Raw genomic sequence first — 19704 nt, forward strand, 5'->3', positions numbered from 1 at the left:
TTAAATTGGGAGTTTTTGTATACAGTATAATAAACCTTTAAATTCTTAGCTGGCTCATGTACAGTAGATCATGTCAAACCTGTATGACTTTCTTTCATTGGATATTTCTAGTAATTCTATGATACAAAACTTGTAAAATGTTTTTCAACACTGTAAACAGAACTAGAACCCTCACTGTGGTAAACTCTATAATATGAGTTGGGGTTGTCTACACTACCTGACAGAAGTCTCATCATCGATACCAGTTGTTAGAGCAACAACTGATAACTTGACTTCTAGTTGATCATTTGGAAAAGTGGCAGAAGTTGGATTTTCAAGATGAATCGTCTCCTAAACTGCATCCCAATCATCACATACTGCAGAAGACCTATTGGAACTCGCATGGACCCAAGATTTTCACAGAAATCAGTCAAGTTTAGTGAAGGAAAAATTATGGGTTGGGATTACTTTCAGATTGGGGCCGTGTGAGAGATCTGCAGAGTGGATGACAACATTAACAGCCTACGGTTTCTAGACAATTTTGCTGCTTATTACATTACAAACCCACAGAAGAAGGCAAAGTCATCAGCAGTATAGCGCTCTTCATATTATAGCCTCCACATCAAAAGTTCCAGAAAGGAAAAAAAAAAGGTCAAGATGCTCCAGGATTGGCCAGCTTAGTCACCAGATATGAATCTTATTGAGCATGTCTGGGGTAAAATTATATATATATATATATATATATATATATATATATATATATATATATATATATATATATATATTAGTAAAATGAGCATAATCTTGAGGTCTTTCACGTAAGCCACTTCTAATACTAAATGATCATCTACATGTCAAGTTAATTGTTCCTAAAACTTTTGTCAGGTAGTGTATATATGAATGGCTAACTGACCAATTACTGCAGATTCACGCAGACTTCCTTTTCTTCATGGCGGTTTTCTGCACTGTATGAGGTTTTGCACCTTTGCGTGATTTTCCGGTGGCTTTTCTGTCTACTCTCTTAATGATTTTTGGAGGACTGACGCGAGCGGATTCAGGCTTTGGGGCTCTTGTCGGTTTGGGGTGCTGGGCAGAAGGAGACATTCCCCCTGGGCAACTCTTAAAAACATGGACATCTTTGACTCTTTGACCTCTGAGTTCTGGTGGGTGACCACAGGTTGCTCTGACCTTCAAATTCACCTGCTCAATCCACCTAGAGGCAGAAGAAAATAGACAAGGGTCAAAAGCCATGTTAAAAAGAGGAAAACCCGACTGCTTTCCTATGGTGGTGTACACTTACTGGCCACTTTTTTACTTAGTTAGGCTTTATTTGCTTTCAGTACCACCTTAATTGATCAATTTATTAAGGTGTTGGAGACATTCATTTGGTATTTTGGTCCATACAGACATAATAACATATTTGTCAGCATGATGATGTAAATATCTTATCCCAGCACACATCCCAAAGATATGCTTTTGAGGTCAGTTGGCTGTGGAAGCCATCTGAATTTAATGACCTCATTATCATGTTTATGAAACAGGTTTGAGAGGATTAGAACTGACTTGTGATATAGGCTGTTATTCTGGAGGAAGTAACCATCACAAGATGGTCATATAGAACTGACAAGAAAATATCTGTCACATCATTACACCACTAGAAGCCTAAACTATAAATAGAAAACTGGATGGACTGTTTCTGGCAAATTCTGAACCTACCATCAGAATATTGAAGCAGAAAATATGACAACAGACCAGGCAGTGTTTTCCTGATCTAATATTGTCTTACTTTTGGGGAAGATCGAGTTGTAACCTAAGTTGGAGGTCTTATGCGCCGGGAGTTTGCTCTTCTTCTGCTGCTGTAACTCGAGATGTTGTGCATTCAAAGATGTTATTTTACAGATCTCAGTTGTAATGTCTGTTTATTTGAGTTACTGTTGCCTTTCTATAAGCTTGAACAAATCTGCTTTGACCTCTGACAGAACTTCCGCTCAATGAACATTTCAACACCCAGTCTTTAAAGGGGTCATTTTGAAGCCATTTTTATTATTCTGGCATGTTAGACCAGTGACTGGATTTGATTTAAGTTTTTGTCAATTGAGAAGCATCAAAAAAATAAAATGGAGCTGAAATATTGCTTGAAACTGGGCATCAAACATGAGGGTGAAGAAAAATGACAATTTGATTAACAGGAACTAAAATGTAAAGTAACAAAAATTCCTGATATTCTCTGAAAATATAAACTCCTTGACTTTAAATGTCTGGAACCTTTTCAATAATCCATGATATTCCAGAAATTCCATAACCCGTGTTTTAACAAGCCAAAAAAAGAAATTAAATAAATAAATAAAAATATACTTGAGCAAAACTCACTTGCGAAGAGGTAACAGTGGACAGTCGCAGAGCAGTGGATTCTCTGCCAAGTTTATGACCTCGAGTCCTGTGAGTGGACTCAAGTCAGGCAGCTCCTCGAGCTGGTTCCCTTCAAGAAGCAGACTCCTCAGACCAGACCCCAGTCCTGCTAGAAAATCTGTAGATACCTTCAAAAAAAGAGAGAGACTGAGATAAGAGACATTAAAGCTTGTGTGAAGCAGAAATTGCTGAGACACTCATTTCAGTATGTTTATGTACTTCTAACTGAAACAGAACATTGAGTGGGTGGCGGGGCTTTCTTGTATCAAACTAACAGTACAAGGGGCATGGTTAAGATTATGGTGGCTAAAGCCTTCAACTGATGTCAAAAAAAAAAAACGCTGAAGCAAATAGTCAGACTTTGACTGAAGATTACTAAAACAAACATTTGTTTTTCAGTGAATTAATATACACAGAGAAATTGTTCACCTAAAGGAAAACAAAATAAACTGTAAATTTAAACAGGGTTTGGTATTCTGAGACACTGCTCGCTGCAGAGCCATTTGAGCAGAGCTGAGCTCCAGCGAGGGGGAGCATGAGCTCTCGCTCCTCCTCCTATAAGCTGTTTTAATGCGTACACCAACCCCACCCCTAACCCTACCCCCAGTGACATCACTCGTAGAAGAAGTGCAAGAAAGGAGAAGCGATAGCTCAAGCTCCCCCTCGCTGGAGCTCAGCTCTTCCCAAATGGCTCTGCAGTGAGCACCACTTGGGTATTCTTGGAGTTTTAGAAACTTTCCTTACCTTTTCTAAGCCCATATGATCAAGGTATAGATGTCTAAGTGTGGTGCCAACTGGCTGAAAGGCTCCAGCTCCAATCCAGCGAATGGGGTTATGGGAGAGCTTGAGTTCTGCTAGGCTTCTGGCTTTGGAAAAGGCCTCAGTTGGAACCTCCTGCAATTTGTTGCTGCCTAAATGAAGAGTCTCCAAGTCGGGTGCAGGATTAAAAGCTTGGGGAGCTGCCGCTGTGATGGCATTGGAAGTGAGATAGAGACCCCTCAGTTTCTCAGCGCTTGTCAGGAGCCCTGTTTCCAGTTTAGCGATGGCATTATTCTCCATGTGCAGAGCCAGCAGGCCAGGCAACAGCTTGAATGCTCCTTTGGGGAACTGGGTGAAACGATTCTTCTCCAGATGGAGGTAGGTGAGATGGGGCAGACCTTTGAATGCCTCGGGAGTTAGTGATGTAAGGTCATTTTCTGAGAGGTAGAGGTAGACCAGACTCTTCATACCACTGAAGGCTCCGTCTTCTATATCGTGAATCTTGCAGCGTTGCAGATGAAGGGAAACTACTTCAGCTGTGCCTGGAAAACTGTTTGCAGGGATGTAGTGGAAATGGTTGCCCCGCAGGTCCAGCAGGCGTGTGTCTGGAGAAAATCCACGAGGGATCTTGGTGTGGCCTTTATTTTCGCATGATGAATGGCGGTTCTCAGTCTGCAGGATGCATGTGAGTTAATATTAAGTTTGTTGCTGTTATTTGTTAATATTGTTTTATTTATTTTTGTTAAATAAGAATAAGTAGTTTTAGCATAGTTTATTCAGTTTTAAGTCTTTTGCTACTTCTAAAACTTCTAGTACTTCATTTTAGCTGAATAAAAAAAGGTTTTATTTAGGAAGTACATTCCAAAAAATTGTGTCAAAAGTGGATACTTACAAAATATTTAGTATCAGAGAGTGAGAGAGAGATAATGACTAAATAAATTCATTTATTCATTTTCTTTTTGGCTTAGTCTCTTTATTAATCTGGGGTTGCCACAGCGGAATGAACCACCAACTTATGCAGCAAATGTTTTAAGCAGCGGATGCCCTTCCAACTGCAACCCATCACTGGAAAACCGGCATTCACTTTCATTCACACACATACATTACGGACAATTTAGCTTGCCCAGTTCACCTATAGCGCATATCTTTAGACTGTGGGGGAACCCAGAGGACCCAGAGAAAACCCATGCAAACATGAGAGAACATGCAAACTCCACACAGAAATGCCAACTGACCCAGCCAATTCTCAAACCAGTGATCTTCTTGCTGTGAGGCGACACCGCTACCCACCACAAAGCCCTTGTCGGTGTATATAAGCAATGCTGAAGGAGGCTAATCATAAAAGTTTGACTTTGAATATCAATTGTCTTTAAGATCTTTTTTCCCATTGGCTATCCAGTGCAAAGAGTCTTAATTGTCCCAGTTGGGGCGCCAATTGAGCAGCTTTGCACTGGACAGCCAATGGGTAAAAAAAGAGCTTAAAGACAAAAATGGCATTCAGACTCAGGAAACACTTTACAATGAGTTTACTTAACATTAACTAATGAACCTTATTGTAAAGTGTGACCCAGACTCAAACCATTATGATTAGCCTCCTTTGGAATAAGAAATATTATAATACAAAACACAAAGTAAAAGTAAACAATATGTAAAAGCATGACGTTTTAGGGGAAGAGCAGCGCACAAGCTCCTCTCTGCCTCTCCCCACACATGCAGAAAGACACCTACAGCGCACACACTGGGGGGTTGAGGGTGCAACACTTAAAGGGGCAACATACATACATATATAAATAATGTGCTATACACATAGTAGTGGCTGGTACAGTGTAACCAAAAAGCAGAATTATTAAGGAAAAATCTCCAAAAGGCATCTAATTACAGATTAGACATTCTTATACTATGTCAAAAAAAGTTAGATTTTATTTCCATCATTTACACTTTCAAAAAAACACAAAACAAAAAATTACATCTGCAAATGTTTTGGCACCCTGCAGAGCTTATAGCATCCACTGCCCCCTTTGGAAAGCTGGGATCTGACAGTGGATGTTTCTCAATTCCAAGAACGCAGAGAACGAACTTGCGTTCTTGTGGATACCGGTCTTGCTAGGTGTCCTCGGAAGAACGAACTCAGGAGACCGCGAGGGCAGAGAACGCGTCCTTTGAGAATTGAGATGCTGCGTTCTTCCTGATGGTCACATGACCTTCACGCGTTTTAAATGGCAAATTATTTAAACATTACAGCCTTCATACAACGATTTATTGTTTTTCCCCTTTTTAGAATATATACTTTGCATAAAAACATTATAAATAAATGTTGCACAATATAAATAAAACAGATTTTAATATGAATTTCAGCAAACAAACAACCCTTAATGTGTTTATTCCTTTATTAAGATATTCATGTTGATGTTTACTTTCACCGTTTCATTTAGGGAAACTCCTGAGGTAAATAAGTTTCATCTCTGAACTTTAATAATAAATCTAAATAAAATGCTGCGCTTCCCACCTCCAGTCGCAATGACTTCTGGGACTTCCAGAGCAAGTTTGGTGCTCAAGTCTGCATCAGTGCGTCCTCGATATTAAGAACACATTCGGCAAGTTTCACGCGTCCTCCGTACTTGCGGTTTTGAGTATTGGAACTAAACTTAGGCTGCTGATGATGACGTTGCACGAGAACACGAGGACGCAAGACTGATGAAGAACGCATATTGAGAAACAGCCAGTGTCATGGATTGTTCTCAATTATCGTCTGGAAAGACCAGGTGATGTCAATCTCAAAGGTTTTAAATGCCCAGACTCATCTGGCCTTGCCCTAACAATCAGCACCATACGTTCTTTTAACTGACAATAGTTGATGCTTACAAAGTAGGGGAAAGGTATAAGAAGAGAGAAAATCGTTTTCAGATGCCAATATCCTCTGTTCGGAATGTAATTATGAAATGGCAGTCATTAGGAACAGGGGAAGCTAAAGCTAGATCTGAAGGACCAGGAAAAACATCAGACAGAACCGCTTGCAGGATTGTGAGAAAAGTTAGAACCTAAAAACTTAAAAGTTAAAACCTACGTTTGACTGCATGACCCCTCCAGAAAGATCTGGCAGACACTGGAGATGTGGTACACTATTCCACTGTAAAGAGATACTTGTTCAAATATGGTCTTTAGTCAAAAGAGTCATCAGAAAAAAAAAAAAAAATCTTCTATGTCCTTAACCATAAAAAATAGCGTTTGAACTTTGAAAATGAACATGTAGAGAAGCCTGATGCATTTTGGAAACAAGTTTTGTGAACTGATGAGGTTAAAATAAAACCTTTTGGTACGAATGAGCAATTGTTGAGCATGGGCGTGGATTAATCATGCTCTGGGGTCATATTGCAGCCAGTGGCACAGGGAACATGTCACAAGTAGAAGGAAAAATGGATTCAATTAAATTTCAGCAAATTTTGAATGGTCACTTGATGCCATGAGTGAAAAAGCTAAAATTAAAGAGAGGATGGCTTCTACAAATGGATAATGATTCTAAACACACCTCAAAATCTATGGTGGATTACATCAAGAGGCGTAAACTGAAGGTTTGGCCATGGCCGTCACAATCTCCTGACCTCAACATAGTTGAAAATCTATGGATAAACCTTAAAGAGCAGTGCATGACAGACAAAAAAAAATTTCAAAGAAATGGAAGACTTTTATAAGAAAAAATGGGCAAAGATACCTCAAACAAGAAATAAAACCCTCTTGGCTGACTACAAAAAGCATTAGCAAGCTGTGATATTTGCCAAAGGGGGCAGTACAAGATATTAAAACTGCAGGGCACCCAAACTTTTTGCAGACGCCATTTTTTGTTTTCTGTTATTTTGAAAGTGTAAATGTTGGAAAGAAATCTAACTTTTTTTTTTACATTATAATAATGTCTAATCTGTAACTTGATGCCTTTAGGAGATTTTTCCCTCTTTATGCACATTAATACAGATCTTTACATGGGGTGCCCAAACTTTCAATCCCCACTGTGTATGTATATGTATAATTTTATAAGATTTATATCCTAATCATAAAAATATTTACATAACATTCATGTACACTACTGACAATCTACGTATTTTTATTATTTTGCCTTTAGTATGAAATTGTGTCGTTGTTATTATGCTTGTCATAAAATATTCCAATTCATTTTGTACAGAAATTAAAAACATGTCCATCATAAAACAATCTAGGCAAGTAATCGTATTTTTTTAAATAAAAATAATTAATTAATCAGAAAGAAAAAGAAAAGACTTTTCAGGTGTTTTTCCTCACCTCACATGCACAGTTGGCTGGACATTTGCCTTTCTTTGGCGATGGTGTTGTGGGCAGTGCAGGCAGCACCTGCTCCTCCAGCTCAGCCTTCAGCATGGCCTCTTGACTCAGACAGCGCAGATTGACAGGCTGCACCACTTCCAGATTCTCACCGGACAGATGCGCTGGGCCTCCACATGTCCCACCCAGACGAACACGCTCCCGTGTGGCCCACTCACGCAGGGGCCGCAGGTAACAGCTGCAGTAGATGGGGTTTCCTGCCAGATTGAGCCGGGTCAGTTTGGGAGACCCGGGGGCCATTGGCTGCAGGATGCGCAGCTGGTTGTGGCTCAAGTCGAGATGAGTGAGACGGGGAGACAGAAGAATAGCGGCATTTGAAAAGTCCTGCAGGGAGTTGTGGTCCAGGAGGAGGTGAGTGAGCTTCAGCATCGACACAGACTCCTCTCCGAGGTACGTCATGGGGTTGAAGCTCAGCTCTAAACGAGTTACTTCTGAAAGTCTGCAGAAATGGATAGAGGATGAGAGGGAGGAAATGAGGGCAAAAAACAATTATTTACAGTTTAGTCCATTTAGAGCCGGTAGCTTTACATAATAAAAAAAAATTCTAGGTCAATCTTTACATTAAAGGGCATCTACTTTACCCCTTTTTCAAGATTTAAGATAAGTTTCTTGTGTCTCCAGAATGTGTCTGTAATGTTTCAGCTAAAAACACCCATCAGATTATTTAGTATAGCTTTCAAAACATTATATTTTTTCGCTCTAAACACAATGTGGCTGTTTTTGTCACCTTTGCCTTTTATCAGACGTGTCTGTCTGAGTGTGCCTCAATCTCCGCCTCAGCTGTGTCAGATAAACAGCACAGTGACAGACAGGAAGGAAGCAGATCTCACAAAACGTTTGTGAGAAATACTACAGTAAGAACTTTCCCAATGATTATTGGATGTATTTGTTTAGTTAATGAGTCGACGAGATTGATGAGTCACACACAATGGGCCCTATAATACACCCGGTGCAATGTGGCGCAAGGCGCGACGGAATAGTTGTTTGCTAGTTTCAGCTTGGTGCAAGAGTTGTTTTTTTGCGCCATGCTGTTTAAATAGCAAATGCATTTGCGCTCATATGTGCGCCCATAGGCGTTTTAGTCTAAAATAGGAGGCGCGTTGCTATTTCGAGAAACTATAATAGTCTGTTCTATAGACCAGAACAAAGCCGGTCTATCATCCAGTGCAGAGCGCGTTAGTAGTGCGCCTCGCTTACACACTGCTTAATACACACAAGATGTCGAACAATACGCAAATATCTTTACATTTGAAAAAGAATTAAAATAAGGATATATAGGATATAATAAGGATATATATATAGGATATAAATATAAAGGATTAAATAATACAAAACATTATTTTCTAGCCTAAATAAATACAAAATCATACTATCATGCCTTCTTCATCTCGGGGGGCTTTTTCATTTTATTCGTGATAATTTGCTTTTGTATAATATTATTATTAGCAGTATTATTTATTATATCCATATTTATATTTGTTTTATTAAAAACAAGCTTAGATTTGCTTGTTTTGCCCTGTCAGGTTTTAGACCATATGGGGCATAGCATGTGTATTTGGATACAACTCAGTTTTTTTTAACACACTTCGTGTTATTATTGTTCATTTATTTGTTTGCTGGCAATTAGAACTGAATTTAGAAATTGTTTTGAAACTAATCTTTGCGCTTTACTAATCTTTGCGCTTAAAAAACTTATTATGTGTAGACTAATTGATGTCTGTCTGTACAAAGTTTCCCAATCCATGAGAGTAAAAGTGAAAGTAGGCCTAAATAATGAGGAGGCTCATCTCTCATTCTCGCGTTGTAGATGCTCCATTTAACTGTTCACTTGCTAGTGAAATGCTCAGTTTGTTCACTTACGAAGTCCGTCATGTAAATATCAAATTCGCTATGACGCAACGCAACTGGCTCTTAAAAGGAATGGGAGATGAAACTTTGATTGATTTATTCTCAAAGCACACCTATAACTAAATTAGAAAATAAGCTTGACCCTTTTAAACCATGCGCCAGTGAATTTTTCCGTCCTTATATTAGCAAAAGTGGATTCTGACATGCCCTTAATGCGTTTGCGCTCTGCACTTTGCACATGGATCTTCAAAATAGAGCCCATAGCCATTACAAAATTCACGCACACACTCACACAGGCACACACACAGCGCACGCGTTTATCTTTGCACTGTTTTTGCATGGCATATGTGACAGGATAGAGGATACACAATGGATATTCATACAGCAGCGAATATTATTATGTTAATGTACAAAATAAACCTGATTTAACATCCACAAACAGGATTGAAGCATCTTCTTCTATAAGCGTAAAATCGCTGTAATTCATTACAATTATGCACCGTTTTAAAAGCGTTTTAAACTTGCAAAACTCATTCTTGATCACATTTGATAATGCTTGATAATCACAGCGAGCTCAACAGATCTTTTAATACCAGTTAGTTTGCGCACGTCCTGTTTTGTTGATATTATTACATGAGTTACTATGGAGGCATGTTAATTTGGGGCTGTCAATCAATTCGGTGTGTGGAGAAACTGCACTTCTACGTCAAGTTGGCCCTCAAAATGAGAGGGATTTAGATCCTATTTTAAAGTTAGGAAATTTAAAAAGAGACTATTGTCTTTATATCACTTCAATATGACTATGAACACACTATACCTACACACAGTTCTGTCCTATAAGCTGACAAAAGATGATTTTCATCATAGATGCCCTTTAATGATCAATTCTCACTATTAACAATTGTATAAAGTACATATATTCAGCATGATCATATTCTACATCTCTAATCTAACCTAATACCCAAACCCACCAACAGCTTAATAATCAGCTAATTAGGAGTTTATTGAGCTAAAAGTCATAGTTATGATTTATTAATAGTAATAATTGTCTTAAAATAAAGTTTCACCGACTTCTAAAATTGATCATAATGCAAAATATATCTATTTTCTTTGAAGATGAAATCAAAAGGCATCTTTCGATTTTTGTCATGCACATTCTTGTACTTACTGTTATTTTTGTAATAAGATATTTATGATAAGAAAAGTATGTCAAAGGAATTTAAATGCAAACAATTTAGGAACATTATTTTTATTTAGAAATATTTTGTGTCACAGACAACACATTTTAACACTTAAGTGTTTAAGAAGATTTTATATTTACAACAACAATGTTAATATTAGTTAATGAATGAAGTATTATGAACTAAGAATGAGCAATGGCGTTTTTTAAAGAATTGACTAATTTAGGTCAGTGTTTTAAAAATATTTTGACACCACCCTCCACAAAAACAATGGGTAACAATTAATCTTAAGAATTTTTAATACTTTTTTCTCACAATTACTAAAGAATTAAATACAGTTTACAGTTTAGTGTAACTAGCGAAATATAACACATGTTTACATGTATGGCACAAGTTGTAACTTTTTGGATTAAGTGACTGCAATAAATTGTGCTGAGCCTGTAAGTATTTTATGTAGCATCAGAGAGGCAGAATTATATGAAAATACTTGAAGATTGACAAAAATATCATCATTATCCTCATCATCCTGTAATGCACTGTGTTGCTTTCTTGGGCATAAGTTAATACTTTTATGTTTGTAAAAAGCATGGTCCCTCAACTGTCCTCACTGTGAAAAGATGAATCTCAAAATCACACATTCCCTATAGAAAAGTGTTCAATTACGCAGAAGATGCTTGAATACCACAAAATATACAGGACATGGAAGATTTATATTGTATTAGAGCAGTAGTCAAACATATGTAAACTATTCTGTGAGGTCAGCTTTTATAGTAAATTCAGACATGTTAAGTAGGCCTACACGTCTTAGGACAGAACCAAAATATATAGTTGAAGTCAGAATTATTAGCCCCTCTTGAATCTTTATTTCTTTTTTAATTATTTACCAAATGATGTTTAAATTAATTATTTAATTTATTCTTTAAAAAACATTTTAAGGCCAAAATGAGTAGCCCCTTTATGCTATATATTTTTTGAAAGTCTACAGAACAAACCATCATTATTTGAAACTTGAGCACTCACAACTACTGCTCTGGAGCTGTAGTTAGGAACATAGTTCCTGGCTGTGTTCTATTCCCACTTATCCCCCCTATGCCCTATTCATTTAAAACATTTTAACATTCAAAATTGGAAAATTTTTAAAAATTTAAAAAGCATTAAGGTTATCTCTCTTAGTTGTAATTTGCTTTCAAACTATTTTTACAGTTCAGTTTTAGCGACCTTCATGTTAACAATTGTGCTCCCTTCGCAGTGCACTTTAACAACATAGATGTCATTTTGAACACAGCCTCATGACGAAAGCTATAGGTGACCTGTTATTTAAAAGCGGAATTTATGTTACGTCTCCAAAGCTTGTGAAAACAAAAAGCATACGTTAATGCTTTTAATTTATAGTGGATTATTTATTAAGTATCTGTACTGTATATCAGAGATTCTCAAAGTGGGGGTCGGGACCCCCCGAGGGGTCACGGGACAATGAAGGGGGGGTCGCCTGGTGATTTTCAAAAATCAATTAATTTTTATGAAACCTTAAGACTTACTGTATTTTATCAATAATCTACTGAAGAGAAAAAAATAGTTGTTTATAGTTACTATAAACTATATAGTTACTATAGTAGCTTATAGTTACTAGTTCTATTGGATTGTGACTTCTCGGGTAATTACATTATACTAAAGACACAGCAATACTGTCAGATGCAGCAGATTTTGTAACACCAGGTTAAACTTTCTAGCCCATTTACAGCACTGACATACATTAAAAAAACCAAAGAATAGACTTGGGTCTATTGGTGTGTTTGTGCACGTCATTGCATACAAGGTTTCTGTATTTATAACCACCACCTTAGAGAATATTGGGGGTCACGAGTCACTGGCATTGTCATTTTGGGGGTCGCGGACTGAAAAGTTTGGGAACCCCTGCTGTATATGACATGGGGCTGCTGGTTAGAACATTTCTGCAGTGGTTTGCATGTATCAAATTGTAAAAGTAGACTTTTCAAAAAATAAAAATACATAAACAATATCCTACTTAAAAATATAATAATAATAATTAATATAATTATTATTATCATCTCCATCATCATCATCATTAATATCATTATTAAAGTATGTTTTTTTCATTTCTAATAAATAATAAATATTACATTTCATTTTATAATAAATAGCTTCATTATTTATTTATTGATATGATATGATATTGGAATATGTGTTAGCTTTTGCAAGTGATTTTATGTTTTGGAATAGAATATGTAATGTTCAACTTTTCAATAATATTAGTAAAGCAAACATAGGCCCTATGTGCCATTTACATATATTTCAGTTAATATGGAAAGCGAGTGCATGTTTTTACCAAATCTAATATTGGATTTTATTTTAAATGCGTGTGCGTGTAAAACAATTTAATTTGCATGAAGAAATTATGGGTTTTTCTTAAAAGAAGTAAGTAAGTAAGTAAGTCCAAACACTTTAGAGCATCATTATGGGCGTTTTATGTTATAAATAACGTGGTTCAAGCGAAGAATCTGCGACAGAGAAACTAGGGATTTTAGGAAACACTCGTCATTACATAGTTCTTTTCCCAAACGATCCATCGTACCGTGAGTCAGCCGTCAGCCGTGAGTAACGTCGTTGTTTGGGAAATGCACCCCTTCTAGTTAACCTAACTAACCTAGTTAAACCTTTAAATGCCACTTTAAATTGTATAGAAGTTTCTCAAAAAATATCTAGTAAAATAATATTTACTGTCATCATGGCAATGATAAAATAAATCTGTTATTAGAAATAAGTTATTTAAACTATTATGGTTAGAAATGTGTTGATTTTTTAAATCCTTTTACTGTGAGTTCTTAACTTATTTAAAATTAAGAATTTTTCTAAAAGGACTATATAAAAATCATGTTTCATTGTTCGTTCATAACATCTAATGCAATATCTTGTATTAAACTTGGAATTAAGCTGTCTTTAGGCTCACCGCGTCATGGTCTCAGTGGGGAAAAACTGCAGTTCGTTGTTATCCAGGCTCAACCTGGTAAGAGTAAAGAGGCCAGCAAATGCCTCTGTTGCCAGATAATTGATGAAATTGTGGCTGAGACGTAGCCATTTAATGTTCTGCAAACCCTGGAACGCCATGTTAGGGATGTACACCAGTTGGTTGTGTGTGAGGGACAGGAGGTTGAGAAAGCCCAGCTGTGAAAAAGCTCCAGGCTGGATCTCCTCCACTCTGTTCCGGTCAATAATCAGCTGCTTTAGTGAGGAAAGACCATCAAATGACTCCTAGATTGAAAAGGAGAGAACATTTTAAGGATGTATGCATAGATTGAAGGGATAGTTCACCAAAAATTACATTTCCTCAGTATTTACTCACTCTCAAGTGCCTACAGGCCTATATTCATTTCTTTTTCTGTTGAACACAAAGGAAGATATTTTGAAGAAAGTTGGAAACCTAAAACAATTGACTTACATACTAGAAAAAACAAATACCATGAATGTCAATGGTTACAGATGTCCAACTTTCATCACAATATCTTCCTTTGTGTTCAGCAGAAGAAAGAAACTCATAAAGGTTTCAAACAAGTAAAAGGTGAGTAGATGATGACAGAATTTTCCTTTTTTGGTGAACTATTCCTTTACGTTGAAGTTACAGCTATAAGACTAATATGTTGTGTCTAACCTGGTAAAGGATCTCAATCTTGTTGTTGGCCAGGTTGAGTAAAACCAGTCGGCCAAGTTTTCTAAAGGCTCCTTCCCGCACTCGTCGGATGTTGCTATTCTGTAGAGACAGGTGTGTGAGGTACGGTGTGTGCGCGAACGCCCCTGTAGGAAGCTCCTGCAGGTCATTTCCTCGCAGGTCCAGTTTCACAGTTATCTGATAGATATACACACACCAGACCATTAAAACAATGCAAATAATAATGTAGCTGCAAGCAGTAATTAAGACATGTACGCAACCAAGCACAATAGAGGCTGGATGAGCAGCTAAGCCTGACATAGAAAATTGAGACAACAGACGTTTTGGGATGATAATAGGCAAAATGGCTGATCATTTTATGAACACACGCACTAGATAATGGGTTATCACTTCTGATCAACAGATGGTGCAGTTATCAAATTGATATAAACTGGCCATTTTAAGGTTAACGTTTTGTAAGAAATGCAAAGACAGAGCCTCAGATGAAGTTCAGCATAATGGCAGCAAATTTGAAAAGTGAAAATCATTTTATCTGTTGATGTATAATTTTATAAATATTTGCCTAAATTATTGTATGATGATCTAAATGAAATTTGGTGAAAATCGCGGATGGGGATTGGGGAATCGACTATGGCATAATTTATTAATACAAGTCATCAATATTCTCAACATGATGCAAGGAATCCATCAAGACCAGTCAAAATCACCAAAGGCTATTAGCAGATCATTTAGGAGTATGTCGAGGGCAGATGTGTTAAAGACACACCTGGTTTAAAAACAATATATAAATGAGTCATAGCATCGTAGGCCAAGTTTAAAACTGGATGACATGGGGGGGTGTAGGAATTGAATAAAGTTTGACTCAGTATCTTGCTCTGAATCTAACAAGACTAATCTTGTAATTTTTAAACATTTTTAACTTCCTGACCACTTAGTGGCACTTTGCCAGATTGTCAGGTACCTCAAGTTGAGGTTGTCATACTACACAAGTTTTGCAGAGATACGGATTTGAGTTAAAGATGCAGTAGTTGATCTGCCTAAATGCTATCTGTTAGCATAATATCTTTGAAACACAGTCACTTCCCTGCTGTCCAAAATCCACACCTCCTGAAATCACAAATGCACACATTAAAGATGACAGTAGATAACCCACTAGATCATCTCATTCGCCAGGTAAAAAACTTAATAATACTACAATTCTGAATGAAAAACTGTATTATATCTAGCACGTTTTCAGTTGTGTAGCAAGCAAAACGTCATAATGTGCAATATTTCATGCATGCAAGAACCGCTGGTCTCTCACTCTCACGCGCTTTGTCCTAAAGTGACTACTGTATGCTTAGTGGTTGGTCGATGGTGCCAGAATTACACGCATTAGTAAGCTATACTTACATGCTAATTCAGACTGAATATTTACAGTAGCATGGTAAACAATATCCACTTGTTAAGTGTGACGTCACGCGGAGCGGTTTCTGGGTCCAAGCGCTCTATTCAACTGAATGGGAAGATTCAAGAAATGGTAATAATAAATGTTTACAAAGCGATTTAATACTTTCGAAAGTCACGATCGCAATATATATGTCCATGCCTAATATCCGATGGCCAGAAATTAATTAATTGTTTTTATAAATTGTTAAAATTTTGGTATTTGTTATGCAGCAAGCCCAGAGATTGTTGTGTACACTATGACTTTATGTAAAATTAACTTTCCCTAGTAGCAAAGAATTCTGGCCCAGATTTGGCAAAAAGCTGGCACAGCAGGCATTCATCCGGCACTGGCATACAGCATGTGGGCCAAACATGGCCCGGGTTTGGCAGAGGCGGCACCGTTTTTAAGGCGGCACAGAAGATTTGGGCCAGATGAAAAACGTAGTATTTGGCCCAGATTTAAAAATTTGATAAGTGGGCCATGTAAGTTTGGCCAGTCTTGACCCAAATTTAAAATACACTAAAATAATTTTTGAGTAAAGAAAAAAAATTCTACCAATCAGGTCACTTTGAGAAAAAGCGTGCCCATAGTGTGCCTAAAGCGCATCACTCCATGGGTTTATCAATTTCATTGCAATCGTGACACACCAACCTATCTGGCCCAGTTTAGGCCCAGTTATGAGTTATTAACTTGGCTGAGACTTGGCCCAGATATGGTCCGTGTTTGGCCCTTGTCTGGAAGCCAAATTTGGTCCAGTCATGTACCGTAATTCACTGCGGCATGTGGGCCAAGCAAAACCTGATTGTGTGGGCCAGAGCTGGGTCAGAGAAATTTTGCTATGTGGGTTAATGTGTAATAGGAATAAAACGCGATCATAAACAAATGATTTCTCCACTCAAATGAATGGCGGCTTGGACCCGGAAACAGTATACATACGTCACAAACACGTCACCACTTAACAAGCGGATAGGGGCCGCGTCACAGGTTGTCATTGTTCAAAATATGAAACCACAGTAAACTTCACCTAAAGCAGGCTAGGTGGAATAGTACGATTTACTGATGTCTTGCTATTAAACTAAATAAAACTCTACATTACGTCACGCAATCTTTCGCTGAAAGATTTCAGTGGCTGAACAGCACTTGTTATTACTTCTGTCACTCTTTCATGTGCATGTGACCGCGGCATGTGTGCAAGAACTAGCTGTGGATCTGCATGAATGGGTGAGCAGTTGTACAAATCTACATTTATTTACAGACAATTTTGTTACTTATCAGATTTAAGGGAATTGTCAGCCTGCCTGACACTATTTAAATGGATAAATGTGTTTTTGTCTTATGCCTTTCCTAGAATATAAAAATACATATAAATACATTTAGATCATTTACATTAATCGTTACTATTGGAATGTAAAGAGACTTTTAATTAGCACAACAGGAAATATTTCTGAAGACAATCGCCTACTGCACCTTTAATAATAAAAGGTCTTGGCAAGTTTATGCTGCACAAGAATTTTTAGAGTTGTTTATAACAGATTGTACTTATTGTACTATTTAACTGAAGACACCATTTTAAATTAGTCAATGCTTGCACCACTCTGTTTACATCATTGTTATGCAATAAAGCAAAAAAAAAAGGCTATTAGTGTGTTGCACAGGTTACCTCATCAATGGTAGGTGGAACCTCTGTGAGATTCTTGTTGACACAAGCAATGGTGAGCTGGATGCTGTCACAAACGCAGACTTTTGGGCATTTGGCCGACAGCGCTGTATGAATCTTCAGGGCAAACAATATTATAACTGGCCAGGTCGGAATGCTACCCATTTTGTCCTTTCTACATGAAACAAAAGATTTGTGACACACAAAAAAACACCAAATTTACCTCTTAACATAAGATTTTACATTATTTTATAAGAAAAGCTTTCATTTATGCCAGCTTAGATTGCCAGTGCTGCATGATTTAAGGAATTTAGTGTGTTGAGCTCTGCTGGTATGCTTGAACTGGCCGGACTGAAAGCATTCATATAATTTATGGTTGAATGCAACTCCTTCCCTGCCTCACAACTAAACGTCAAAACAAGCACTTCAGGAGCAAACTCCAATGTGAAATCGAGTATTGCTGTTTAAAACAGTGATCTTTCTTTTAATATTTTGTGACAAATGTATATTTATGCAAGTGTGTGCTGTATTCAAAACCCCTCTAAATAGTTTTGTCAGACTGAAAAAATATGTGAACACAGAGCTATACTGATTTATCGTAAAAGATAGAATATTGAAAATAAAGAAAACCAAAGAGCACTTGTAATTCATTTTGATGAAAAATAGTTTGAAATTAATCTGAATAAATCAATCACTGATCAGATGTATTGTTTAAAAGAATCAGGGTTTTTACAACTTAAAAGAAACTAAAGCTTTTTTATTACTTGAAATTAAATTTACTTCAAATTATTTTTTTTCAGCTAGTTGTGATTTTCATTTAGTTTAGCTTGGTTCTGGTATATAATAAATAGTATAAATACATAAATTACAAAAGTACAACTCCAATGACAGCTTTGTTAAAGGGACAGTTATTGTAAAATGATCACTTACCATACCATTATTTCCAAACCTTTGACTTTCTCACTCTTTTGGGCACCAAAAATATTTTGAAGAATGGAACTGCTAAACATTGACTTTCATTGAGCAACTGCAAATGCCAAAATAGCCAAACGTTTCTACGTTTTTTTTTCCTATTTGATTGTGTGTGTAAGCAAGTATTAGGCCTACTTTAAAAATTCTCAAAAACGTCTGTCAATGTTTTTAAACAATTAAATTTGATTTACAACAGTCACACAAGTGGCAATTTTTACGAAGTGGCAATTTAACAAGCTTTGTCCTCATAATACAAAAATGTAAAATATAATAAGATTTTTTGATCTATAATGAGCCAACTCCTATCTCTTTGATAAGTATTGTTGTTTTGGGTTGTGCAGTTTAATTAACAGAACTGTAATCTCGCAAACTTTTTGATCGCATCCATAAGGTAGCCTTGATTTATTAATTTCCCTCATTAAAAAAAAAAAAAAAAAAAACAGATTGATATTTTTCCGTTCCCTCTACTCTGTGGTTAGTTGTTTTGGAAAATATAGGCTAAATGGATGTTTCTATATAATGTTAACATATACTTTCTCTGTGCATTTATGTTTTGAGTTTTTACTGCAAATGTCACATCCATAACGCTGGAATTGCTCAATCAATGGAAGTCAAGGTTTCAGACATTTTTCAAAGTCTCTTGTTTTGTGTTCAACAGAAAACGAAGTAAAGATGGAGTAAATGATAAAACCTTCAGTTCTGAATTAATTAAAAAAAATAAAACTATTCATCTCCATACACGTCCTGCTTCTGACAAAAAAAAAAACCCGTTGAGATAAATAGGAAAATATTTTTGTAACACTGACCAAAGCCAGTTAAATGACATGGGGTTATAAATTAACATGAATTAATTTTACAATTTAAAACAAACAACATAAATCCTAAAATGTTTCCTACCTTACACGAAGGTTAGTCTTCGTTCAGTAATATCCGTCAAATGAAAACAGAAGTTCTGAGGACGCAGGAATTGCTCCGTCATAAAAGCACTAATAAAATACAACCGTATACGAGAAAAAGTATAAATCTTGAAGAAGTAATATGTTGAAGGTACTTACAGAAGACTTTACATCTTATGGACTGCGAACGAACAGCCGAAAATCATATTTTTTCCAAGTGTGAAATATGCGCGTCGAGCCTCAGGCGAGTGGAGACCGCAGCTCGGCTTCACACAAAGACGCGCACTGTTCTCAGGTCGGCCATCAGTCTCTCATAAATAAACTACTGCAGGAGAAAAGGTTCAGCGCATAGGGATCAACGCCTGTATTTCTTCCAGAATCAAAATACTGAGAAAAATCGCCTGAAAGGTTCGTCTCAAGGCTGAGTGAACTCGGGGCATTTATGGTCAAAGCGCAATGGAGTGAGAGATGACCTGCAACATGACTTTAGAGTAAAAAGACATCAGATTCTGTAAACTGCATGCAAATGGATTTTAAAA

The 19704-nt window shown here is 36.9% G+C and overlaps 1 protein-coding gene across 1 annotated transcript; it reads right to left on the minus strand.

Moving 5' to 3' along the window:
- Window positions 1-905: 905 nt before the first annotated feature.
- On the minus strand, window positions 906-19642 carry chadlb (chondroadherin-like b). Its single transcript, NM_001287080.2, has 9 exons — window positions 19325-19642; window positions 19167-19221; window positions 17301-17472; window positions 14194-14388; window positions 13495-13796; window positions 7438-7936; window positions 3133-3819; window positions 2350-2516; window positions 906-1192 (listed from the first exon to the last, which is right to left on the minus strand). The coding sequence occupies exons 3-9, from the start codon at window positions 17460-17462 to the stop codon at window positions 907-909; spliced, it is 2298 nt and encodes a 765-aa protein (NP_001274009.2). The 5' UTR covers window positions 17463-17472; window positions 19167-19221; window positions 19325-19642; the 3' UTR covers window position 906.
- Between the last annotated feature and the right edge of the window lie 62 nt (window positions 19643-19704).

This window comes from Danio rerio, chromosome 12 (assembly GCF_052040795.2).
Source record: "Danio rerio strain M-AB ecotype USA chromosome 12, GRCz13ab, whole genome shotgun sequence".
NCBI classification, from domain to species: domain Eukaryota; kingdom Metazoa; phylum Chordata; class Actinopteri; order Cypriniformes; family Danionidae; genus Danio; species Danio rerio.

Excerpts from the sequence above, each read along its gene's own strand:
- chadlb (NM_001287080.2), bottom strand. The coding sequence starts at position 17,462 with ATGGGTAGCATTCCGACCTGGCCAGTTATAATATTGTTTGCCCTGAAG. Across the intron at positions 14,389-17,300 it reads TTCCACCTACCATTGATGAG|ATAACTGTGAAACTGGACCT; the intron begins GTAACCTGTGCA and ends TATATCTATCAG. Across the intron at positions 2,517-3,132 it reads ATCATATGGGCTTAGAAAAG|GTATCTACAGATTTTCTAGC; the intron begins GTAAGGAAAGTT and ends CTTTTTTTGAAG.